We start from the raw sequence: 25,922 nt of genomic DNA on the forward strand, positions 1-25,922 counted from the left end.
CCACTCACACTATAGTAAGAAAACCACATTGCCCTATTGTACCAGAGACAGGCTGACCAACAACATCGCCGTAACTAGAGCATTGCGCAGACTGGTGTCACTGAGGAAGGGCCAACAATACTGTGCCACTGGGCCACAAGCAGGCAGGACGACGCCAGGTCAACGCTTGGACAGGAAGACTGACACCAGGAAGTACACAGGAACCTTGAGGGATACACTTGGGTACTTATTGCTTTTGGCTGTGCCGTCTGCCTAGATGGCCTCAGGGAGGAGCGTCGGGCTTTTGGGACAGACAGTAACATAGAACACACAATGGCCGGTTGACAAGAAAGAGCGTTACAACACCCGACACCCAACTCTTGCTGCGCCCTTCTGAGACGTGTGTCTCTTGTACGCAGGCTTTAAGAGATCCCTGTCCCCGAAACCTGAGGACCTCTCCTGTCCCATGAGGGATGAGGGGTGATCCTGAGGGGTCAGGGAAAAGCCCCGGACTCTGATGTGGTAACGGTAGACCCACTGTGGCCAGAAATGGGCACAAGTAATACCCCAAGTGCAGGGCCAGCTTACGGCCCAGGGGAAATAGTGCTTGTTTTAAAGTGCGAGATCTTGACACTGTCCCTGGTAGAACCTAGATTAGAAAAACATAAAGTGCTTTTTTTTTATTAACTTATTATTATTATTTTTTTTAGCTTGAATACTACAGGAAACAAAAAAAGAAAGAAAGAAAGAAAAAAAAAGAGAGAGAACTTCCTCTCATAGTAGGTGTGTTCCCTACCATACCACAGCAGAAAGTAGTCACAACTCTTCACAGGGCAGTTCAGTGAAGGATTTTTCTTTTCTTTTCTTTTTTCTTTTTTTTTCATGTAGAAAATGAAATTTATTATTTTTTTTAATGTTGTTTTTCAGTCACACACAGTCTTTTTGAATAATCTGTCTCGTTTGCATATTTGACGCGTTACGTATCTTTCCAGTCCAGGCTAGTGCTGTTTGGGACCCGCATTCCTGTGACAGCCCTGGCTTAAATTCCCTTGGTTGCGTGCCAACTGTCGGAACCCTTTCTAGATTGCCAGGTGGGCAGAAAGAATTGAGTTTAAATTGTCAGCTCCTCCTGACAGCTTCTCAGACTAAAGCCCCAGGTACCACAGAATACTGAATCATTTGAGCCGCTGCTTGTTTAAGCATTATGCCCTAGGAGTGTGGCTGATGAAATGGAGACTTCCTCATGATCAAGTGTCCTCTGTACCCTTCTAACAAGAGGGGGGACACCCAATACTGCTTGGCCAGCCCACGCTCTCACTAGCAACCCCTTGCTCCAACACCCGCCATGAGAGATGGCGATGATGCACTCAGAGGCAGACAGAGCCTCTAAAGGAGACTAGGAGTGTGTGGCTGTCAGCTCTGCTCCTGCCATCTCAGGAAGAAGCTGTTAGGTGGGTCCCCATCCTAGTTGGTGTCCACAGACTTGTCGTGGCTCTCAGGGTCTCTCCTGTCGCTGGGGCTCTGCGGGGGTGGGGGAAAGTGGGGGTGGGGGAGTCCTTGGGTCTCCGAGTTCATGCAGAACTCAGCGGCAGGCAAGCCAAGCATCCCTCCTCCTCGATGTCTCCTGCAAATGCCTTCTGTGGTAGGGAGCTCAGATACTCTGATCCCGAGTGCTCCCGTGTGCTCCTCCCCCAGGCAGCATGTGTACATCGGGGGAGGTGTGGTTCTCCAGCTTGCATTTCTCTTGGGCCCCGGGGCCTTTCCCAGGTAACCCTTCTGAGGCGTAGACACAGTTCGGCCTTAAGAACTTAGGGGAGGTGGGCAACGGGGAGCTCTCGAAGTGGTTCTTTTCTGTTCTAGCTCCAAGGCTGAACTTGGGGCTGGTACTCCCGTGGAGACTCTTGGGAGGACTGGAGTCCACGCTGTAGAGCAGCTGACCCTCATCATCTGTGTCAGTGTCTATGTACTGGTGGACCCCTGCCTCGAAGTTGAACGCTATTGCTGTGTGTTTCTCTGGGGAGCGAGGGGGCGTCCTGGCACTTGCTGTGGTATAGATGGAGGACTCCGGGCTCAGCACGGGCTTGTCTAAGAGGGAGGCACACTCCAGTCCGGCGACTGCAGCCGCTGCGCCTCCTCTGTTCCTAAGAGGATCATGATACAAGCCCAGAGCCGGTAGCAGCGGGGTGGGATCGCCCTCCAGGAAGTTAACCTTGAGCGCTCGCAGCTTCATGGGGTTGTGGGTCTTCATGGAACTCCGGGGGCTTTCCACGAAGAAACCAGAACGGCTGGCCTCGGGGATGGGGTTGGTCTCCATGAGTCTCCCGCCGCTGGCACCCAGAGCCCCCCGCCAGCCCACCTCCGGAGCTGTGCTGCCTCCAGCCTTGCTGGAGAGGGATGCCAGAGGACTGTGGGAGAATCTGGTGGCTTCAGGGAAGTCCGTGGCGCAGCTGATGAAGCTGTCGATGCTAGACATGCTGCGCATGTCAATGACGCCCTCTGTGCGCGTGGGCAGAGGGGCCACGGGGCTGGGCATGCTGCCCATCTCCAGTTCTTCCTGTGGCTGGCTCTGCGGCGCCATCTCCTTGGTGTTGAGGATGGGTTGAGACTGGGTCTTGGCCATCTTGCTGTACATGTCTTGCAGCTGCTGGACGTTCAAGTGCTGCGGACTAGACGAGGACCTGGCCTTCTCAGGAGATCCCTGCTCCTTGGTTTCAAAGGACTTGCTCGAGCTGGTCTCGGAGAGCGCCCTCTTGGTCCATTTCCACTTGTTGGGAGACAGGTGGTTATCCTGCACCTTGTCCTTCTTAGCCACACCCTCTCCATTTTTCTCCACCACGATGTCCATCATCTCGATGCTCCGGGCGAAGGCATCCTTCATGTTCATGGACACGATGCTGCCGTTCCTCTTGGCTCTCTCCAGAGCCTCTCTCCGCTTGATGGCTTTCTCCTGGCGCTTCTGCTCCTTGTAGAACTCGGAGAAGTTATTGACAATAATTGGAATGGGGAGGGCAATCACCAGGACACCGGCAATGCAACAGAGGCCCCCCACAATTTTCCCCAGGAGAGTCTTAGGGTAGATGTCTCCATAACCAACGGTCGTCATGGTGATGGTAGCCCACCAGAAAGAGGCGGGGATGCTTTTGAACTTGGTGTCATCCTCATCCTTCTCGGCAAAGAAGACCAGGCTGGAGAAGATCATGATGCCCATGGCGAGGAAGAGGATGAGCAAGCCCAGCTCGTTGTAGCTCCTGCGCAGCGTGAAGCCCAAGGACTGTAGGCCGGTGGAGTGGCGGGCCAACTTCAGGATGCGCAGGATGCGCATGATGCGAAAGATCTGGACCACGCGGCGCACATTCTGGAACTGCAGCACGCTCTTGTTGGATTCTGTGAGGAAGATGGTGACGTAGTAGGGCAGGATGGCCAGTAAGTCAATGGCATTGAGGGGTCCCTTAAAGAACTTCCATTTCTTGGGGGAGGACAGGAACCTCAGCAAGTACTCCATAGTGAACCACGCGATGCACACGGCCTCCACGTGTGCCAGCTGCGGGTTGTCCGTGCTCTGGCCGAATTCGTCCAGGCTCTGCAGCTCAGGCAGCGTGTTGAGTGACAGGGCGATGGTGGAGAGGACGATGAACATGATGGAGATGATGGCCAGAATCTGCGGGGAGAAGAGAGAGCTCGGTCAGCACCCAGCACATCACAGCATGGCTCTCACACAGAGAGGGCTTGGTCAGCACCCAGCAGAGTGTGGCCTTCACACACGGTCTCACCAGAGACTTCACAGCTGACCGAGTTACAGAAGGGAACGTCTGTAAACCTGTTTATGACTTAGATGTGAAAACCTGAAGCTAGAAAATGAAAACAATCTCAAGCTTGTCAAGCAAGCAGGCCTCCTCCACAGAAGCACAGGGAGTAAGAGGGTTGCCTGGTGTGCTCTGTTACAGCCGTGAAGCTCTGCAGTGGCCGAACCTGGGCGAAATGACAAGGAATGGCTGTGGCTGCCTCTCAATAGAATGATATTTATAAAAACGTTGGGGGGTCAAATGTGGCTGTGGGCATAGTTCTGGAGTGCAGTGCTGATGCCCAGGGCTGAGTTCTGGGGTGCAGTGCTGACGCCCAGGGCTGAGTTCTGGGGTGCAGTGCTGATGCTCGGGGTTGAGTTCTGGGGTGCAGTGCTGATGTCTGGGGCTGAGTTCTGGGGTGCAGTGCTGACGCCCAGGGCTGAGCTGAGCAACTTTTGTCTTATGGTGTGTCTCATTGTCCTTTGTTTTTGCCAACAGGGTCTCATCTTGTCACGTAGGCTGGCCTCTCCATCCTAACTCTCCTGCCTCTTTCTGCCTCTCAAGTCCTGGGATTATGGGTCACACCACACACAACTTGTATCTCACCCTTAGATCATCTCTCTTGAGTGTTATTCCTGTCACGCATTCAAGGCAGCCTCCCCACCTCCACATGAGAGGAAGTGTCAATAGCTCAACTGAACAGAGAGAAACTCAGCACTGAGGGCTGGAGAGATGGCTCAGTGGTTAAGAGCACCTGGTTTGAGTCCCAGCACACACGACCGTCTGTAACTCCTTTTTTCAGGGGACCGGAGCCCTCTTCTGGCCTCTGCTGGAACTGCACACATGGGGTGCACAGACATACATGCAGGCAAAGCAACCACATAAAATAAATGAATAATAATAATAATGATGATAATAATAATAAAAAGACATGGCAGGGCCACGATTTGGACCCAGGATCACCTGAGCCCTCAGCATGAGCTCTTGAGTGTGTTAAAAGTCACGTGGTGGGTGGGGTTGCTAGAGAGCCAGCTCAGTGGTTAAGACCACTTGGTGTTTTTCCAGAAGACCTGAGTTCAATTCCCAGCACCCTAACCATCTGTTACTCTCGTTCCAGGGGATCTGACAACATGCATACACTCACATTCAACACCCACACATAACTAAAATATGTGTATGTGTGTGTGTATCTATGTATTAACTATGTCAGATGAACGCCAAAGGTCATTGGCTAACAACAAGAATCCCTGTCTAAGAATCTTGTGGCTCCCCTTCCCTCGGGCACAGCTGTCCTGCATGTGTCTCAGCAGCTGGAGGGAAATACAGAAGTTTGGGCTCAAGGGTGTCGGTGTTGCCAGCTTTATCAGCTAGTCCCGTGGGTCAGGAAAAGAGCTTGCGGGCTGGTGAGAGGGCTCAGTGGGGGAAAGGTGATGTCACACAAGCCTAGAGGCCTGAGCTTTGCTCCCTGACGCCCACATAAAGGCGGGGAGAACTGACTCTACAAGTTGTCCTCTGAACTCCACACTGTGGCACATATGTATGAGTGCGCGCACACACTCACAGATTATGATTATGGAAGAGGATTGGCCAAGATGGATATTTGCTGAGATGAATGAATCCATAGATATGATGAACGGTTTCAGGGGTCTTTCTGTAAAAATATAAATCTAGCTGGGCAGTGGTGGCAGCGCACGCCTTTAATCCCAACACTTGGGAGGCAGAGGCAGGCAGATCTCTGTGAGACCAAGGCCAGCCTGGTCTACAGAGTGAGTTCCAGGACAGCCAGGGCTACACAGAGAAACCCTGTACAAAAATAAAGAAATAAAATATAAAAATAAATCCAGGGTCACCCGTTTCTGCTCAATTTCCAGAATTCTCAAGATAAAACTGAAACTCTCAGCTTGTGTGCCAAGATGCCCGCATCGTCTCCTTGGCCACCGCCTTTCTTTCTGCCACAGCCCCGGGGCTGGGGAAGCTAATAGGTTTATGTTCTTGCCTGTTGCTGACTGGATTTGAGGTGGGCAGGAGATTCAGGCTCAGTCAACTCATCCCAGAGAACCTGTTGTGCTCAGGGGTCCAGGGAGCAAATGGCTTGTGGGAGGGTGAGAATTAAGTGTGCACGTGTCAACCTGTCTGCACTGTCTACACTGTCAGCACCGTCTGCACTACCCTGAGATGTAGGAGATGAGAGGCCATAAAAGTTCAGAGAGGGGGCCAGGGAGGGACTCAGTTGGCATCAGAGCTGGCCTAGCATGAGTGTGGCTGTGGGTCCCAGCACCAGGTGAACCAGAGGTGGTGGTAAACACCTGTGACCCCAGCACCCTGGAAGTTGGGGCAGGAAGGTCAGGAGTTCAAGGTCACCCCTGGCCACATTGTGCATAAGAGCCAGCCTGTGTTATAGGAGACCCTGCTCACAATAAGTAAGTTGGTAAGTACCAAGTGAAGTACCATTCCGCCAACCAGACCCTCACTCTCCTCAAAGCAAAACCTGTGTGGTTTCTGACATCATCCTTGCTTTCCCTAGATACAAGGGCCACTTCATGTTCTGCTGTTGTGTATGAATGAATGCACATGTGTGTGCCTGTGTGTGTGTGTGCATGTGTGTGTGAGTGCATGTATGTGTGTGAGTGAATGCACATGTGTGTGTGTGTGCACGCACATGTGCTGATATGCCCATTGCTGCCCAGAATCTATAAATGCCATCCAAGAGGGCTGACTGACCCTTAGCCTTTCTGTGTACCCTGCTCTGGCTCGGGGAGCATCATCAAATTCAGCAAGCTGAATGTCTGCGGCAGGCCACGCCAGGAGTAAGAGCTCATTCTTGCCTTCCACTTGCTGTGCTGTGAACTTGAACGACAGGCCTGCAGACAGGTGTGCCAGCCTCCTCCCATCAGCTGGCTTTTCTGCAGCTGTCTGCACAGAACATGAGCACTCCCAAACAAAGCCTGTTTCTGTCAGCCTGACAGCAAACCATGCCTGTTCCTGTTACCTACACTATTCTGCAAAAAAAAATTTCACACTTAACTTTATTTCAGCCACAGTCTACAAAATGACATGCAAACCCACCCGTTTTGCCTGCCTAGTGACAGATGCATTAATACCAAGGTAAACTGACCTGTCACTCTCCCTGAGGCTCTGCCACCCTCGGCCTTGAGTGCTGGCCTCTTCCCTGACTCAGTGTCCTTGTCTGTACGAGGCTACTTCCTAGGGTGGATCTTAGCAATTTCTTGGAAGTATTTGATTGCTGTAGCCCACAGAAAGAGTACAACCAGCATTAGAAAGGCAGAGGACAGGCATACTATCCAGCATCCTGCAACGTACAAAGTGACCCATAGAAACAGCATTATCCTGGCTACGGTTGTGAAAGTCTGGGGCTGGCCCCTTATAAGTTCTAGAGCAGGAATCTGTGTTACCTTCAACACAGGCTGAGCACACAGAGCATGGGTGGTACAGGCACAGGCTGAATCCTATTGTTACCTGCTCACATCTCTGATCCATACAGGAATGGATCTTGGGTGGGAAGTCTGTCTCTTTAAGAGCTGGGAGGTTCTGTTTCCTCAGAGGCTGGCAGGGTGCAGCTGGCACCTCCTCCTTTCCTAACCCCAGAACACCTCTGGGCAGACCCACATAGTGAATCATCTGTGACAAGAAGTGAGTTATAGGCCCGGCTATGGCAAACCGCAGAGTGAATGGTTTATGACAGTAGTGACTTACAGACCTGGCTATTGGCAACCCCATACATAGCTTGTAGTCACAAGGCTGTATCTCTGAGAATCCAGAGAAAGGCCCCCCGAGTCCCAGCTTGTGTGTGTGTGGGTCTGTTGCCATGGTGAGAGGGGAGAGCCCAAGGTATCAGTCCCTCACTGTATGTCCAGTAGCTTGTGTGTCCAGGCAGCTCAGGAACTCTCCTAATCTTACCAACAAGTTTGTTTCCTCTAGATCACCAAAGCCCTCAGAGTCAGGGCCACTCTTCCTGCCTGGGGAATTTCCAAATGTTGCTTAAGCTGTTTGTGCCTCAGCTTCTTGCCTTGGTAGGCTGGCCGTCACTCCAAGACTGAGGTAGAATCCACTGAAGGCCCTCGTCAGTGTGGCACAGCCACCCCAACTCACTGCTTCCATTTCTCCTCAGCTTGTTTGTTTATAAGCTGGTTGGGGACTTGGATTCAATTCTTGATGATTTTATTCTTTGGCTGTGTGGCCTTGGACAAGCAAGCCATTTTCCCTCTTTGAGCCTCCAATGCTCTATCTGTTGAATGGGGTGGAAGTAACCGAGCAGTTGCTCATGATGGCTGCTAAGTCCATCTGTCATTAGGTCCTTATCTAGGTAATCTACTGCTAACCCCTGCGAGCCTCATATGAACCTCAGGCCATGTGGACAGGTCCTGGCATGGATGGCTAAGTCACCACACAAGGTCCTCCTGGTCCTGAGTCAGGCCCAGAAAACTCCCTGCTCTCCTGGCATTAGAGCCTCACTGGATTGAGAGCAGGGCTCCAGGCTCAGGCTCAGACTCAGGTGGGAGCCAGCCTGAGGGGACCCGAGCCCACATTCTCTTCCTATGAGGAGGTCCCAGGAGAGTCCTCAGTATGCCAGACAGGAGAGGGTTGCAGGGTTGCCTGGATCAGGTCTTCAACTGCTCTGGCCCAGGGACAGTCCCCATAGTTGGTGCCACCTCCCTGGCCCTTCTCTGTTCTTCCGATATGGAGGAAAAGGCACAAGTGTCTAAATAACATAGGCCTCGGCAGAGAAAGGACAGGGTGCACCCACGGTCACTCGGCCCACCATGGTCAGCAGAAACACAGGATCCTTGGTGAATTACTTAGGGCCTTTGGGGCTCACCAGTCGCTTCTTCTACGTGTTTCCAATAACTGTTGTTCCTAAAGGCTGCAGAGAAGCAACCAGAATTCCACCAAGCCATGATCGGACAAAGCAAAGATGGTATCAGAATTCAGGGATCAGAATAGCCCGAGCAAGCTCTTTGTGCTGCTCCCTCAAATGGCTCAGGAAATGCCGTGAAAGAGGTAAGAGATGACAGAGAGAAACCCCATTCTTTCCCTCCCTCCCTCCCTTCCTTCCTTCTTTCTTTCCTACCTACTTTTCTTTTTGAGACCAGTTTCACTGTGTAGCCCTTGTTGTCCTAGAACTCACTCTGTAGACCAGGCTGGCCTTGAACTCACAGAGATCCGAGGCTGCCTCTGCCTCCTGGATGCTGGGATTAAAGGCATGTACCACCACCACCATTCGTTATGACTCAATACAAGCATGATAACCACGACTCACATCACTGGCAGTTACCTGCACTGGGCCCACACAAGACCAGCCCTGACAACCGGTCAGCAAGTGGGTGGGACTCACAAGGCCCCACCTGTACCTCTGAACTATTGGTTACTGATAGGTCCTGGGAGAGGGGGGACCATGGTCTTCAGTTGTGTGTCTGATGCTGGGCCCAGCAAGCTCCAAGGAACAGCTCCAAGGCTGCATGCAGTCACACAGACAGCCTTGTTTAATCTCAGTGGGTCACAAAACAAAACAGTTATGAACTATTGATTGCGAGAGAGATTTGTGGAGTGGGCGGGGGATGAGAGAGAGGTGGGAGATGAGAGAGGTCAGTATTTAAAGCGAAGAGATGTGGAAATGTTAACATAAAATGGTTAAAAATATTAAAAACAATCTGAATTGCATAGGAGAAGTGGGTAAATTATGACATATGAAATAAGTGTCAAAAAAGACAAGGAGCCATTTTCTGCCAAAGACATCCCTGTGATCTCAGGAGTGTTACAGACAGGGTCTCATTATGGAACACAAACTCAGGATCCTCCTGCCTTGGCCTCCTGGGAGTGGGGGGGGGTCACAGGTGGCTATGAACCCAGCTGCTAGCTAAGGGGTTGCCACTTGCACATAGAGTTCTGGACCCTCTACCTCTGCCTGACATCGCTGAACAATAAGTAATGTAGCATTGGTGGGAAAGGGAGGTTGAGGCAAAGACACCGGATTCAGCCAAGGAGTGTGGGACCCATCTCCTTCATGGCGTCCCTTGCTTGGACTCCGAGGGAATGAACCGGAGCCTCATGGCTCTCAGCTTTGGGCACCCACTCTGCCTGGCACCGACTCAGGAGCTGGGGATAACAGTGACCCTGTCTGAGAAAACCAACCAAAGGGCCTGCTTCCCTCCTGTGACACTCTTCAGGTCACGGGGACTAAAAGCAATGGGGTGTCCTTGGCAGAAAATGACTCCTTATCCTATTTTTATCGGCATTTGCTTTGCAACACCATAATGCTTTTTAAATTATTATTTGTTAACATTTGACGTACACTCTCTTGGTGGAGCTGGGATGTGGTCTCAGGCCCTGGGGCTCCCCAAGAAGGGCTCAAGGACACAAGAAGGGGCTCCTTTTATGGTCCTTCCGCTTCCTGGGTTTTAAGGGGGGGGTCCAGGGGGATTATATCAGGGAGTTTTAATTGGAAGGGTCACTGGAGTGGATCCGATTAAAGGATTGGGAGCAGTTCGAGGAGCTGACCCCTCCCTGCCTGCGGCAAGGGCTGGGGTGGGGGTGGGGGATGCTGGAGTGGCAGCGGATGCTGGCAGGCACCTGGGCCTGGGCAAGAGAAGCCATCACAAGAGGACAGGGGTGCAGGGCACAGCCCAGGGACACCCATCCAGCAAGATCCCTCCGGTATTCATTTTCCTTAGTTGCCTATGTTTCAAATTGGGAGTTTTTGTTCATTGGTTGGTTTGTTTGAGACAGGATCTCATTGTCTTGTCTGGCCTGGAACTCATTACATAGATCAGGGTTAGACCTTGAACTTGAAATTCCCCCTAATGTTGGGATTACAGGTATGCACCGCCACATCTGGTTAAAATGGGGAGATTTCACATAAAAAGCCAGATGTTTGGATTCCCTCCACAAACTAGAGGCACTCCACCAACCTGTACTTCCAGTCATGGCCACTAGATGGTGCTGAGGAGCAACGACCGCTTCCCAGGTGGATGCCCAGAGCCTCAGGACCTTTGCACCTCACCATAGCTACATGCTCCTGCAGTTCTGGGCCTGCCTGGTACTATGACAATGAGACTAGCTATTAACAGACCTGCTACTATGTGTAAAGAATGTTCGGCCGGGCAGTGGTGGTGCATGCCTTTAATCCTAGCACTTGGGAGGCAGAGGCAGGTGGATTTCTGAGTTCAAGGCCAGCCTGGTCTACAGAGTGAGTTCTAGGACAGCCAGGGCCACACAGAGAAATCCTGTCTCGAAAAACCAAACAAAAAATGTTCTAGAGATCTTCATGGAATTACAGAGGCAGGAACAGAAGGGTTGGGAGCAGTCCTACCAATCTGCCTTAATTTGCCCCATATCCACATCCGGCCAATTCCTCTTTACAAACATCACCAGATATGTCCTTTCCTGTCCACCCTACAGCCACCACCCTGTCCCAAACATCATCAGATCTCACTGGTACCACTGCAAACAGATGTCTCTCCTGCCTCCTCAAAGTCACTCTACAGACCACATCCCTTAGTGCTTATTCCCTCCTTCTAGCTGGGCGTGGACCATCTAGGATAGAGACTGCATTTCCCAGCTCCCCTTGCTGTGTAGATGAGGTCCTGTGATCAGGTCTGGGCAGCAAAAGGCACTTGGAATTGGTGTGGGCCCCCTCTCCTTCTCCGGCCCGCTGCCTGGGAGACCGATGGGGAGAAAAACTATTCTGGATATGAAGGGGTTAACCCCAGCACTAGGCTGACCTTGTACAGAGAGGCCTGGCAGCTCTTGGTCTGTGTGGTTTGCATCTCCAGCCACAGGAGCTTAGTGTGCAGGCCCAGAGCATTGGGTCTCAGCCCCTCTGCTCTCTCATCGCAGGCCTTTCTATCCCCCTCCTGGTCTCTATGGTCCTTCCTGCCTTGTGCCTCTGCCCACACTGTCCCTCATGCCTGCAATGTTTCTCGCTCCCCTCTGCTAGCTGACTGCTTCTCATCTGTAGTCACTGTAGTCACCTCCTCAGGGAAGCCACCCCAACTGTCCCCAGAGGCACAGGCTTCCTTCCCTTCTCTCTGAAATGTCCATAGGGTATTTTCAGCAGCAATGTTTTCTGTAGATACTTTCCAGTTTGTGGGCATGGGTTCAGTCTCAAACCTGAGTCCTCGGGGATGGTGGGAGACCTCAGCTAAGCTGCACAGAAAGATGGGTACAGTGGCACATGCCAGTTACCCCGACATTCAGTCTAACATAGTTCCAGAACTGATAGTTCCAGGGCAGCCTGAGCTACACAAGAGCCTGTCTCAATGATTGAATGAATGAATGAATGAATGAATGAATGAATGGCCTGTATGTGTCTCAGTGGGTTGAATGAACACTTGTCTAGCACACACGGAGCTCTGGGCTCCACCCAAGCATGAACCAGATATGGCGGGGCACTTGTCACCCCAGTACTTGGGGAGTACTGAGGAAGGCAGATCAGAAGTTCAAAGTCATCCTTAACTGCAGAGGGAGGGAGTTTGCGGCCAGCCTGGGCTACATGAGACCCCCATTTCACAGAATATAGGAGAGGCCTGGAAATACAGCTCGGTGGTGGAATGCCTGCCTAGCCTATTTGAATTCCTCAGTTCAATTCCCAGGGCCTCATAGCAATCGAACAAACAAAAGCCTAGCGCTGGGCCAGCAGCACTGAGGCAAGGTGCTGGCTGCAAAGCCTGTCGATCTGAGTTCGATCCTGGTGCCCACGTGGTGGAAGGAGAAGAGTCCCACAAGCTGTCCTCTGATCTCCCCCTGCACACTGTGGCGAGCACACCTGTGTGCTTACTGTGCCCTGGCATGTGCACATGGATACTTGGCGCGCGCACACACACACACACACACACACACACATGTTGTGACAGGCACTTTCCTTGTGGAGGTCAGAGGCTGGGGACTGTCTCCCTCCTGTCTCCTGAGCAACCTTGTGAAGGGGAAAGCAGGGGTCAGCCCTGGTCCACATGGGGGAGACTAGGGAGATGTCCCTAAGGTTCCCTTCTGCAAGGGAAAGTCCAGGACAATGATGCCCTTCTGGCTGGGTGACCACTGGGTCCCCTAGACCTGCTGAGGATATGAGATGGCGTCTACAGGTTCTAAGCCTCTAATGGGAGCCTCTGTCCCTTGGTATGGTGGGATGTGGATGTGGAAATGGTCCCTGAGAATCCAACCGTGGTAGCTCACAGCTGAAAGCACTCCCCGTGGGTCAGGAGAGATGCTGGGTGGGGGACCGCACAGCCAATGGCTAAAGCTACAACAAGGCCTTCAGGAAGGCCGTCTTCACAGCCATGTTAGGCACTGCCTTGTATGACCAAGGCCTCCCTCCGCAACAGTCCTTGATGAAAGAGCCAGGACTTGCTTGTCCAAACTGTTTTACTCATGGTGGCTGAGGATAAACCAGAGATTGAATACCTTCTGCAGGAAGGGAAGCCCATTGGGTAAACACTCAGGACCTATCTCGATAACTCACTAGCACAGAGAACTCCAGGTTTTCACGCTATGTGACCTGTTGTCATGTGGAGTGTTGTGGTCACGTGTTCCAGGACAGGAACGTGGTCAGAGGTTCATTCCTACTCCTGCCGTTCTCAATTTTGAGGTTTGCCAGGGATTCTAAACTTGCTCCAACCCTACCAGGTCTTCTGTCTGGTGGCACGGTCCACTGCCCCTCAAACAAGGAGGATGCGTTCGCTGGTGAGACATTTCCTCACCTTCCTGTCTGGTCTCACAGGAGTCGGAAGAGCTGCCTTCTAACTCCAAATGGGCATCCCCAGGCAAGCACCTTCATGTCTCTGGCCTCACTCACACAACAGCCACTGAGAGTCGGGTGGGCTCCGGCACTGTCCCCTTCGGCAGTGACTCAGAGATCCAGTGACTCTCTCACCCCAGGGCATGGCCTCTATCTATGCAACAAGTGACAGCAGAGTGCGTTGTCCAGGCTGGCCTTGCACTTATGATCCTCCTGCCTCAGCTTCTGGCTGAAAGGACAGGCCTGGGCCCAGCCTGATCCCTGTCTTCCTTCAGGAATTTAAAGCAAGGAGGTAGAATTAGTGAAAACCATTTCAGAATTGCTGGGGATCGAATGCAGGGCCTTGTGCATAGACTCAGTGACGTCTGAAAATGAATGATGACCTCTGTCCTGCAGGAGGCCAGCAGCGAGTGTGTTGGTTAAGATCCTGTACTTGGGGCTGGAGAGATGGCTCAGTGGTTAAGAGAACCTCTGCTCTCCCAGAGGTTCTGAGTTCAATTCCCAGCAACGATACGGTGGCTCACAACCATCTGTAATGGGATCCAATGCCCTCTTCTGGTGTGTCTGAAGAGAGCGACAGTGTACCCCATATACATAAAATAAATAAATAAATAAATCTTTATTTAAAAAATAGACCCTGTACTTGGGCTGCAGTGTGGCTCAGTTGGTAGTGCTTGCCTGGTGTGCATGACTGTTACCTCAAATAGGGGTTCGGGTGTTTATGACCCAGTCAGCCTTTCACTCACTTACTTTCTCATTCATTCATTCATTCATTCACTCATTCATTCATTCTCCCATTTGTTCGCTCACTCACTGACACGCCAGGTCTCATCCTAGAGACCCAACAGTAAACAGTTTAGGCAGAAACCTGAGTGTGTGTGTGTGAGAACCCGACGGTCTTGCAGAGAAACGGTTATACTGACCAGAAGCAAAACAGGCTGGTTTGGCATGATGATGACTATGGAGGGTGACGGGGACCTGTGAGAAGGAGGTGGCTATTAGGTGATTCCTTTTGGCTGGCGGGGCTGGGCTTCTGGGCAAAAGTGATGTCTGGGCTCAGGCCTAAAGGAGAAGGAGAAGCTGGCCCTAGGGAAGTATCCGCAGGAAGGATAGCAGGTGCAAAGGCCCTGGGGTGGAAGCTGCTGGGCAAGCATGTTTGAGTTAGGGAGATGGGGGAAGGGAGGAAAAGGGAAGGCGCAGACGCGAGAGGTCCTTCTATACCAAGTGCAGCTATACCAAGGCTGCAATGGCCACTCACAGCAGCAGAGCAATACAACGAGGCACCCCAGAAAGCACCACCGTTTTTATCCTCTGAGAGATGCTGGCAGTGTTCAGCTGTGCCCATGAGACACTGATGGGAGGCTTAGTCACAACCCTGCAGGGGCTGTGTTACTGTTTCAGGGAAAGGAAAACAGTTGCAGGGAGCCCTGGCTGCAGCACTCTGAGCTTAGGCTTCTGCTTCCAGAACCCTCTTCCTACCTCCTCTGTTCCCTCGTTCACTGTGTGTTCTCAGTAGGCCCAGGGCCACTCGAGGAAAGTCACGTGCTGTAGACAGCATGCACCCATGCGCTGTTCCTTCACACCAACAGAACCCCGATTTTCAACTGCCTAACGCAGATACTCAGCTTAAAGACTACATTTCCCAGCTTTCCTTGCTTCTAGATGGGTACGCATATGTTTGGCCAGTGGAAGTGTTGCATGGGATCCTGGAAATCCCTTAAAACCAGAGAAGAGTGCTTCCTCTTTCTAGATTTTTCTTCATCCTGCCACCAGGGATGGTGATGTGACGGTTGGAGCTATCGCAGCCATAAAGCGCCATCATGCTGACAGAGCTGTACTCTCTAGGCAAGGATAAGAAAAGATGAGCTGGGGCTGCGATGAGCTTATAAGGCCACCACACCAGCCCTTGACTGTTTACACCCAGGTGAATTTGAGGAATATACACTTCTCTCTAGACTCTAGAGAAGAAACATCTGGAGTCTAGATGTCTCTTGGAAGAACCAACACAGCGATGGTTAGCCCAGCAACCCTCCATCCAGTAAATGGACATAGGACTGTGCCCCAATCTGATGGGCGGTCCCACTGAGGCAGTAGGCACCCAGTTGCTCAGAGATCTCAGGCAAAGAAAGAACTCGAAGCTAAATGCTTTGAGCTCCCCTCTATCCACAGCATGGGGCAGCACCTTCTCTGTCATCTGACCCTGACCAACCGGACCGACCGGCTTCACATTTTCCTGTTGTGGTTCCAGCACCACCTTGTTGGCCGCCCTGGAGTATCCGGGCGTTGTTTTCCTTGCGGTTCACACTCAGGACAGGAGGGAAGATCATCTCCTCAGGAAAGTCTAAAGTGCTTTTTTCCAGATGGAATCAGCCCACCAGCATGGTCCTTACAAGTGCAAAGTAGGGTCACTCCTTAGAGTCCTGTGGCCGCTTCCTGTTGCTCTCAGATACATTGTCAATTCTCAGAGGCTCACGTGGCCCTGCCTGCACTGGCCTGGCTGGCCTCTTGGACACCCCCTGAACTCCCTATCCACGGTGTCACCTCCTCTGATCATATCAACCATCTGTCTGCCCTGCCACATGTCAAGCTTGCACACACAGATAACAATTAATAAACCTAACAGCAGGGGAGTGGGGGGAGGTTGGGCTCACACAGCCTGCGTGGCCACCCTGAGGAGGTGCTCTGTGAGAAGGCAGGGGGAGACAGAAAGTTTCCAGGAAAAGATAGTAGCAAGTGCCAAGGTCCTGAGGTGGGATACAAGAGAAAGCCTGAGGACCGCACTGGGCCTGGAGCTAGGGTGGGAGGTAAGACCTTCAGTCAGAGATGAGAGGAATGAGGCAGGCCTCACAGAACCAATGGTTTGGGACCCACGGGGGATCCCGACACCTCCTCCTATTTCCCACATTTAAAGACAACGTGTGGAAAAGCTGGGGCAGAAGCAGCAATCCAAGCAAGAGAGCAAGGAGGCCATGGCGGGGTTCAGAGAGGAGGTGGTGGCTGCTGGGAACTCAGGAGCTGAATTCAAGGCTTGTGCTGGGCCGTGCGTACTGCTGATGGGGCAAATAGTGGGGAGGGAAGAACCAATCACTGGCACCCCAGGTTTTGTCCTGTGCCACCAGGGGAGTGGTGGCATTGGCTGTGGACACTGGCCGAGACCCTGAAGCCAACAAGGAATTGTGGAGGATTCTGAGGAAAAGGGAAGTTACTCAGTCACATGGCAAACGCTTATGGGGAATGTAGCCCATCTCCCTCACAGACAGCTAAGCTCCCTCCAAGTCACAGGACACACACCTCACCAGGGTGAGCATAGGGGCCTGGGCTGCTCCCAGGGGCCTCCCTTCTCCTCAGCTGCTTCACTCACAGAGGCCATTTAAGACGCATTCCTTCCTTCTCATCTACAACCTTCATGAAAGGTGGGTGCCCCTTTGTCACATATTTGTCCTCACACACCCTGCACACAGTAGGTGCTTAGTAACTATTGACGACCCCAAATTTCGAAATAAGGAAGAGAAGGATCCACCACAGGGTGAAGAATTGCGAGAGATGTGGTACCATGTCCGGTACACGGTGAGTGTCTAATAAATGCAGACAAAGGAGACAGAGCCATGCTTATATCCCAGGGTATAGTGTCTTGAGGGTGTTGAGGCTACCCAGAAAAGGAAGAGCCTGGAGGTGGAAGGTGGTCTGTTACACATGCTCTGGTCCCTCTTGGTCGTGGTGTCTGCATTAATCCCCAGGGTTCTTTCCTGCTGAGTGTCAAGCCACACACAGCTTCAGGGACGGTGTCAGGCCATTTATTCATTCAGCAAATAATTATGGAACCCATATCAGACCCTGTCTTCGTGGGTGTATATGTGTACATGAGTATGCACGTGCCCATATGTGTGTGTGCATCTGTGTGTGTGCTTGTGCCCACATGTGTGCCTGTGCCCATGTGTGTGTGCATGCATGTGTGTGTATGTGTGTGCACATGTGTGTGTGAGTCTTGTTTTTGTGTGACATTTGGGGCAGGAGAAGCAGACATGCCTCACAGGAGCAGGCCTCTCACACATCATTTCAGAACTACAAGGACAAGAACATGGGTGGCAGGGGTGACCGGGTGCTGGAGCTGGTCGCTGATGACCAGGGGCTTCTCTGAAGAGTTGGGGTGGACTGGGTGCTGTCCGATGCTGAGAGTTCTCATGTTGGAGATGTGGCTCACAATGTGGCAGTGTTGAGGCGATGCTATCTTTAAAAGGGAGGGAATGTGATGGAGTCTTAGGTCTTGGGAGTCTTAAACTAACCCTGTTGAAAAGACTGTATATCTGAGGCTGGCCCTCTGGACCCTCTTCCCCAGCCTCAAAACCTTCCTTCTTCCCCAGCCTCTGGATCCCCAACTTCTAACCCTCCGTTGGCCATGTGATCTCTCCTGCCAGACACCAGTCTCTGTAATACCACCTGCCAGGAAGCCTTGCAGCCAAGAGGCCCTCACCAGAGCCCGCTCTATGCTGTTCCGACTTTCAACCTGTGACACAGCGAGCTAAATAAAGCCCCTTGCCCCAGGGATTCTGTTACAGTCATGAAAAGCTGGCTAATGGCGTAACAGCTGTCTGAATGAAGCTCAAAGCCCAGGAGAGGAAGGTCCAGGCAGAGGAAGGGTTTGTATCACCAGTCCCCAGTCACACGAGTCAGTGCTGTGACTCGAATTCTGTAGCCAGGAGAAATAATAATGTTTACTGAGCACCCACTCACTGTGGGCCATGCTCTGTTTCGAGCAAGCATCTCACACACAACAAACTACGTCACGTTCTGGCTGCTGGGAAGGTGGCTCAGCGGCTCCAATTTCAGGGCACCTTCTCCTGCCCTCCCTGCCTCACTGGTCTTTCTTTCTAGCAATTTCTACTGGTCCTTCAGGCTCTGAGGGCCCATCTCAGTTTCTATGGATAAAAATGAGCCCCAGTTCCTTTGGGACAGAGCAGATCTGTATCAGTGGATTGGTTCCCATTTCCTGTCCCCAGCCTCAAGGACCCCCAATCTCATCTGGGCACACAAGATTCAGTGTTGGCTTCAGCAGGACTCTCATGAGCAACGTCATTCCTTAGCTGTCCCCCAGCCTCTGTCTTCAGAGGACAGTGCTGGGCTGTCCAGGCTACAGAGAAGGCACACATCCCATCCTTAGAACAACCTTAGATTTCGGTGTGCAAGGCTCCCTCTTGGTTTATACTTTCTTCAGTGCTTCCGCAGGCTGATGCTGGAAGTCAGTCGGCCGAGGGGAAGGACCACAGGGTCCTTCCTGAAAAGGAAGCTCCCTGGGCATGGCCTGTCCAGGACAAAAGGACTTGAAGACTCTGGGGCCCCCACCCTGGCAGGGGAGGTCAGGCTAGGGTTGGAACCCAGGGTCCCATCCCTGTGTAGTAAGCACTGTGTGGAGTGCATCCCTGTGTGGAGCTGGGGTCTGAGGACGCACGTCCTGTCCTGCTCTGATGTTTGTAGACAACAGAGGGTTAGGCTAGCCCCTGGCTCTCTACTCAGCTGGGAACTGGGCTTCCTGACGCCTCCTTCAGAGGCACACAGGTACATCCTGGCTCTCACTGATTAACGAGGTGCCCCCAGAACCGAGCCAGTGGGGCTTGTGTGGCTAGGGGCAGGGTGCTCCCTCATTTTCCTGGACAGGCCACGCCCAGGGAGCTTCCTTTTCAGAGGGCAAGGAGTGGGACTGTCCCCCCCACCGCTTCCGCCAGAGGGCCTGACCTCTTGGCTCAACTGGGGCCAAGAAGGAAGAGCACAGGGCTGGGCCAGGCTGGGTGTGAAACACTGGGCAGGGCGGGCACCCTTACCAGCTCCACGAGGGCCTGGAGAAGTCCACAGGGTGGCTGATTTCCCTGCTTCTCAGTAGATGTCAACGAAGAGGACTATTATAAATATAAATATAAGTATAAATGTATATAAGGAAACACACACACATGTGGTGGTGGTGGTGGTGTGCACGCAAGCCCTCTGATAAATTATGTGAATGAATGAAGCCAGCTCTGATGGAGCACACCACTGACCCCAGCCCCGAGGAGGCCGAGGCAGGAAGATTATAAGTTGGAGGTCGGTTTGAGCGACTGGAGTTTAGCTGAAGTCCACACATTTACGGGTGACAACTTTCTCCTCCCCTCAGAACACATTTCAGTTGCTAGCTGGATACCCCTCCCTCCCCTAAATTATTACAAGCAAGCTCAGTTCCCTCGGGAGCTCATTGCTTCTGAGCATACAACAATAATGACAGCAGCAGCCCCCACAGAGGGAGGCAGGGAGGCGAGGGTGCCCCGGGATGGCAGAAGATACTAAAGTCACCTCTGTAGGTGGTAGGAGGAAAACACAGGGCTCAGAGAGGTCAATCAACTTGCCCAAGGTCACACAGCTAAGTGACAAACTGGCTTTGTGCCCAGGCTGTGTGACTAAAAAGACTATGATCTAGCCTAGTGATGGCAGCCCTGCCCTTTGGGAGGAATTCTGGAAACATGGGGGAGGGAAGGTGTTTCTGATTGCCATGCGACTGACATTTCGGGAGAGGGCGATCAGAGTGGCTTTCAGTGATGCAAACAATGAATAAGGCCAAGTACACAAGTAGCCCCGAGTCATGAAGTCACATCCTCACTCCTATGTCAACAGTGCTTAAGATCTCTCTTCTATAACGGAGTGCAGGAGTGCCCGCTGAATCCCTGAGAAGTGGGCATCACCAGGGATGCCGCAGATCAAAGAGAGGAGGGGTGGTGACAGACTGGATAATGGTAGGCTGTACATAGGTGGAGTGAGAACTTAAGAGCATGTGCTTTGAAGGGACGTCCAGAACCTCAGGTTATGACAGGGCTATGCTCTGAGAGGCTGGAACATTGGCCGTCAAAACCCCATTGACAAAGGGCTGGCGGCAACGGTGGCACAAGCCTTTAATCTTGGCACCCGGGGGTGGGGGAGCAGAGGCAGGAGGATCTCTGAGTTCAAAGACAGCCTGGTCTATGGAGTGAATTCCAAGACAGCCAGGGCTACACAGAGAAACCCTGTCTTGAAAACCAAACAACAAACAGAAGCAAAACCCAACCAAATAAATCCCCCCTCCATACAACTATCAAACTTGCCAGTGGAGTCCAGTGGCTTCCCAACACACTGTGGTGATCTTGGGCATCCTGCCAGGGCTTTCTCTTCTTTTTGCTCAGCCCTCACCCCTCCTTGTGTTCAACAACCCCAGAGCCTTTCACACACCAGACAAGCCCTCCACAACTGACATTTATCTCTGATCCCTAAAACAAGGGTTTTTAAAAAATGTTCTCACTAAATTACTCAGGCTGGCCTTTAACCGTTATCCTCCTGTCTCCAGCTTCTGAACAGCTGGGATCACAGGCTTCGACCTCCAAGGCAATCCAGCCTGAATCACTGGACTGTCAGGCCACAACACACCTCAGAAGCTTCAAGAAAAAAACAACCAACCAACCAACCAACCAACCAACCCTCCAAGATTCAAAGTTCTCAGTAGAGTATCCACCAAAGCGGGCATGGTCACCCACCATCAACCATCATGCAAATTCAAAATGTCTTACATCAAACCATTCCCAGACGGGGCATGCAGAAAATATTTCAAAGGGGAATTTCTTTGTTTTGTAGATAAGGTCTTGGTAGCTCAGGTTGAACTAAATCTTTCAAATCTCCTGGTTTAGTCTACCGGGTGTTGGAATTTCAGGCATGTTCCATGGTGCTTCTTGGTATATAGTTTTTAAAGGTTCTAGGTAAATTTCCCAGTTGCTAGAGTGCTGGACTAGCATGCAGGGAGGCCTGCCCTCAATTTGAAGCATCACATATACTGGCATGGCAGCCTATGCCTGCCATCCCGGCACTTGGAAGGTGGTGGCAAGAAGACCAGCCTTGGATACATAGCAGACTCCAGGGTAGTCTGTGTTACGTGAGATCCTGTCTCCGCAAGACTTAATACAAAATACAAGATGTTTGGATCTGTAGTACAAGGCTCACCGAGGTCGTGAGAGGCCTTTCGATCTATACACACACATTACAGATGCACGCACGGACATGCCATTAAAAGAATCTGTAATGAATAAAATACTCTAATTAAAAAACAGAATCTGAGAAAAGTGGTAAATGAACAGTGATCTTGTGCCCAGGATGAGTCCCCCAGTCTCACTGAGAGCAGCAGGACCCTCTTCTGTAACCCCCAGCCTGGTGAGACACGGAGAGCAGTCTCCTGATTCCACTGTGGATCTTGGAAAGCATGGTTAAATACCGGCTCCCGCCAGCACTGACTGGTCTGTAACGCAGGAGGCAGACAGGCCTGTCATCAGTGCTGGGCAGCTGGGCGGCTGGCGGTTGCTAAGCTCCACACCCCAGCTTCAAATAAGCTCTGGAGTTCCCAACGCGCCGCTGGCGTCGACTGCTTCCCAGAGGCCTCTTTTGGAAACGGGCTTCGCAGAAAGTGGCACAGACAGCTATTTCTGCCCCAAGGCAGAAAAAAATGAGTTTGTGGCAGGGTGCCAAGTCCCAGCCCCGCCCCTCACTGCTGTGTGGCCTTGGGTAAGTCAGGACCCTTTCTGAGCCTGCTTCCATCTATCCCTGGCAGAGAAGATTAGAAACCATACGTAGGCTACTTTGCCATTGGTTTGCCACCATAAATAAACAGTACATCTCTCTCCCTCTCCCTCTCCCTCTCCCTCTCCCTCTCCTTCTCTCTCTGTGTGTGCCTGTGGGTGTATGAGTGCCCGTGACCTGTGAGGCCAGAAAAAGACTTTGGCAGATCCCTAGGACCTGGGGTCACAGGTGGTTGTCATCTGACTGATCTGAGTGTTGGGCACCAAACCCAGATCCTCGGGAAGAGCAGTCAGTGCTCTTAACCACTGAGCCATCTCTCCAGTCCCCACAAGGAATCTGTCCCTACGTTTTGAAAGTAAGACCCACAGGACACAGGACCTAGACATTGTCAAAAGCCAACAATTTCATTTACCTTTCATTTTTCCTTCTTCTTGAGACAGTGTCTTGCCGCTTAGCCCAGGCTATCCCTGAACTCATTATGTAACCCAGGCTATCCCTGAACTTCCCATCCTTCCCCTTAAGCTGCCCAGGTGCTGGCATCCCAGGTGCACACCACCACCACGTCCCACTTCAAGGTCAGCAATAACTAGCTTCCTTGTCCTGTCCATGCGGTCTCCCTTGCCAGGGCAGGAGAGCAAGCAGTTCACACAGGGCAGAGGGTATCAGGCAGAGGGAGGGAGGAGGGGAAAGGATCTTAGTGACTTCTTCTCAACGGAGAAAATGAGTTTTTAGAAGCTCCCTGCGCTCTGACATAGTGCCCCCGAGAAAGGCCCTTGTCACCTGCAACTTCTGTAGACCATTTCTAAGGGTCTCTGTCCTCTCAGCTGCGGTCATCACACACACCTGGGAGCAGCATTGTCCCCAAGCTGGCTAGTGCACACAGAGCTGCCGAGACATCCACAGTGGGTAGCGTCAGGGCTGCTGCTTCCCTGGCCTCTTTGCCTGGTGCTTTCGAGGTCTGTTGAACACCCAGGACTAATTAGCCAAGGATGTGTGAGCATGAGGAAGGGACCCTGACAGAGGCCCTGTGAACAACCCATCAATCAGCCACCAGCCACCAGCCTGCAACCAAGTCATCCTCCCAGGCCTGTCACTTGGGGTTGGGTTCAAGATTCCAACTAAATGTTCTGAGAATCCATAAGGATGTTCCATGATAGCAGAGGATGCCACAGGCAGGAGCGAGCAGAAGCTGGGATTCCAGGTGACTTGGGAGGCACCAGATAGACTTGATCCTCAGAGCAATCATCTTCCCTTGTATTGATGGTGACAGGCTTTCCAGCTGGTGACAATTTGTCTTATACTTCTTATGCCTGGATTCCAAGGTTTTTCTTTTGTCCTTGTCTTTTTGAGACTGTGTCTCATGTAGGTAGCCCAGGCTGTACTTGAACTCCATCTGTAGCTAAGGCTAGCCTTACATTTCTGAGCCTCTTGCCTCCCTAGTGTTGGGATTGCAGGTGTGCTGGGTGTGGCTTCCGGTGCGTCAGATGTGCTCTACCCCCCTGAGGTACATACCCAGCTCTGCTGTGGTTTTAATCTATGCTGACCATCCCAGAAAATGTATTTCTTGAAGAAGGGAAGGGATCAGAATTGCCTTTGGTTCAATTCAGATCTCACATGCTGGGACCGTGGTACAGCCAACAGCCTGTCTGTTTATGTCTGTGTCACGTTCTCCATAGCACCTGGTAGCTCAGTGGCCTTTTCTGGTCCCATTGTTGTGAGCATGCATTTGCATATGCAAATGAACACAATGCTCACACAAATGAGCAGAAATTTGTTTTTGTTTTCGAGACAGAGTCTCTTTATGCAAGCCAGGCTGGCCTCAAGTCCATGATCCTCTTTCCTCTGTCTCCCAAGTGCTAGAACTAAAGGTATAGTAGCTCTATTATATACTGATTCATAATCTGATGACCCCTGAGAGGATGAATTCAGGAAGACTCCACGATGGAGGGACCTGGGGCTGGGTGTGGGGAGCCACAGGACCTCTGTAACCCTGATCCCTCCAAAGCTTTTAGATGTCAGCATGTCTGGATTTTTAGTGTCTGCTTTGGCCTTTCACTGTGTATGAGGGACTCCATAAGCTGGTCCTGCTTCAGGTCTTGGTGCCTCTCTTTCAACCTGTAACCTAGTAAGATCACCACACTCACATACACACACACACACACACACACACAGGCAGAGAGAGAGAGACAGAGAGAGAGACAGACAGAGACAGAGAGAGACAGACAGACAGACAGAGACAGAGAGAGAGACAGAGAAACACACAGAAACACAGAGAGAAAAACAGAGAGAGAAAGAGAAACAGAGAGAGAGACACACACACACAGAGAAACAGAGAGGGGAGAGAGAGAGAGAGAGGGAGAGAGAGAGAGAGAGAGAGAGATGTCTTGCTCATGGTTGAGATTTCACCGCATCATTTTGACAGAACATTCCGGAAACACACATTCAGCTAAACCATGTTTTTCTGTGCTAGAGACATGTCACCTTCCCAGCATTTCAGATGTACGATGACAGCCAATATCTGTCACTCAGAGATACACCCCCCCCCCCAAAAATCATTGAGAAAGGAAGCTGCGCTCAAACTGCCTGTGTTCCCTTGTTCATTTTCATTCACTTGCACTGCTGGGTGGACAGCCGTGGACACAGCCGCCCACATTTCTTCCTCAGAGACTATCAACAGATAAGGTAACAACAGCCCATGAGAAGCAATGGTGTCCTGGGCTTCATGCATGTTATCAACTGAGTCTTTTTCCTCAGTCTCTTTCTTATCTCTATTTTCTTGATTAATCCTTTTATCTGTCCACTGGGCGAGCAGGTACAGAGCCTGTGCTGAGGACGCACAATTGAAAAAACTCTACCTATGCTTCAAGGAGCCTGGAGTTCCTTAGGAAGGAGGGGACTCAAGTAGCTCTTTACAGGACACAGCATATAGAGTCTGAAACTGTTGCTTCAGTTTCTAGCTGCAAGGGAGGCTGGAAACAGGCTTACTCTGGAAATCTTTGTCTCCCTAAATGTTGATGGAAGGAGTGGATGAGTCAGGGCCCTGCTCTGCCCTGCTTGCTGCCTTCCTCCAACACTGGCTTTCCTTGGTGCTTCTTCTTGTGGGCTGATGTTACTTTATTTGTTGATAAAGTAACAAGAGTCTGAAACTGTTACTGCCTTGAGGCAGTAACGTTGTGTCCCTGAACTTTAACTTTCTCATAGTAAAGCAAAGACAGCAATTGCCACTCCCAAAATTCAAGAAGAAAAAAACCACCTTTGGGACGTATGGGGCCAGCTGGAGCTCACAAGCCACTTGCAGCTATTCTCAGTGGATTCCAGGAGGACATGCATGGAGACTCCCAGGCCTTATATGGGAGCTGAGGTGTGTGTGTGTGTGTGTGTGTGTGTGTGTGTGTGTGTGTGTGTGAGGAATTGAGAAGAGAAGTCTATGCAGAAGGCAGGGAGAACATGGGAGGGTGCACACACAGACACAGCTGCCCGTGGGGCAGCGGGAAGGGTCCGCTGTCTCTTCCCCAGTGTCCCACTGGAAAAGACTGGGGATGGAGAATATGCTTAGTGAACTTGCCCAGGGTGCCTTAGACAGCTACCAGCAGGCAGAACTGGACCATGGGAGTTAATATCTGCTGCAGGTGCCCAGAGTCTTGGGAACTCTCTAAGGCCTGTCCCCTGTGTGCCACACTGTCTGTTCCTGTGGACTTCTATCCTTTGGTCTTTGAGGCAAACTCCTTTAAAGAACACACATTCTGACTTCTTTCTCGTGCCCACTGCCCTGGCCCAAGCCACCTACCCGTCCCATAGAGACAATTGTGTCCCTCATTTCTCTCCCTGAATCGCTTTCATATCCTCAGTCCAGACGC

General features: G+C 51.7%; 1 protein-coding gene across 2 annotated transcripts in view; it reads right to left on the bottom strand.

Moving 5' to 3' along the window:
- Nucleotides 1-851: 851 nt before the first annotated feature.
- The window catches only part of Kcnb1 (potassium voltage-gated channel subfamily B member 1), an 87,585-nt gene continuing 62,514 nt past the window's right edge, over nucleotides 852-25,922 (bottom strand). For both annotated transcript variants that reach the window (XM_021156594.2, XM_029468681.1), the window contains exon 3: nucleotides 852-3,637. In XM_021156594.2, coding sequence (XP_021012253.1) covers nucleotides 1,631-3,637 — 2,007 coding nt within the window. In that variant the 3' untranslated portion in view covers nucleotides 852-1,630. The remainder of the gene's footprint in view (nucleotides 3,638-25,922) is intronic.

The sequence above is a fragment of the Mus caroli genome, chromosome 2 (assembly GCF_900094665.2).
Source record: "Mus caroli chromosome 2, CAROLI_EIJ_v1.1, whole genome shotgun sequence".
NCBI classification, from domain to species: Eukaryota; Metazoa; Chordata; class Mammalia; order Rodentia; family Muridae; genus Mus; species Mus caroli.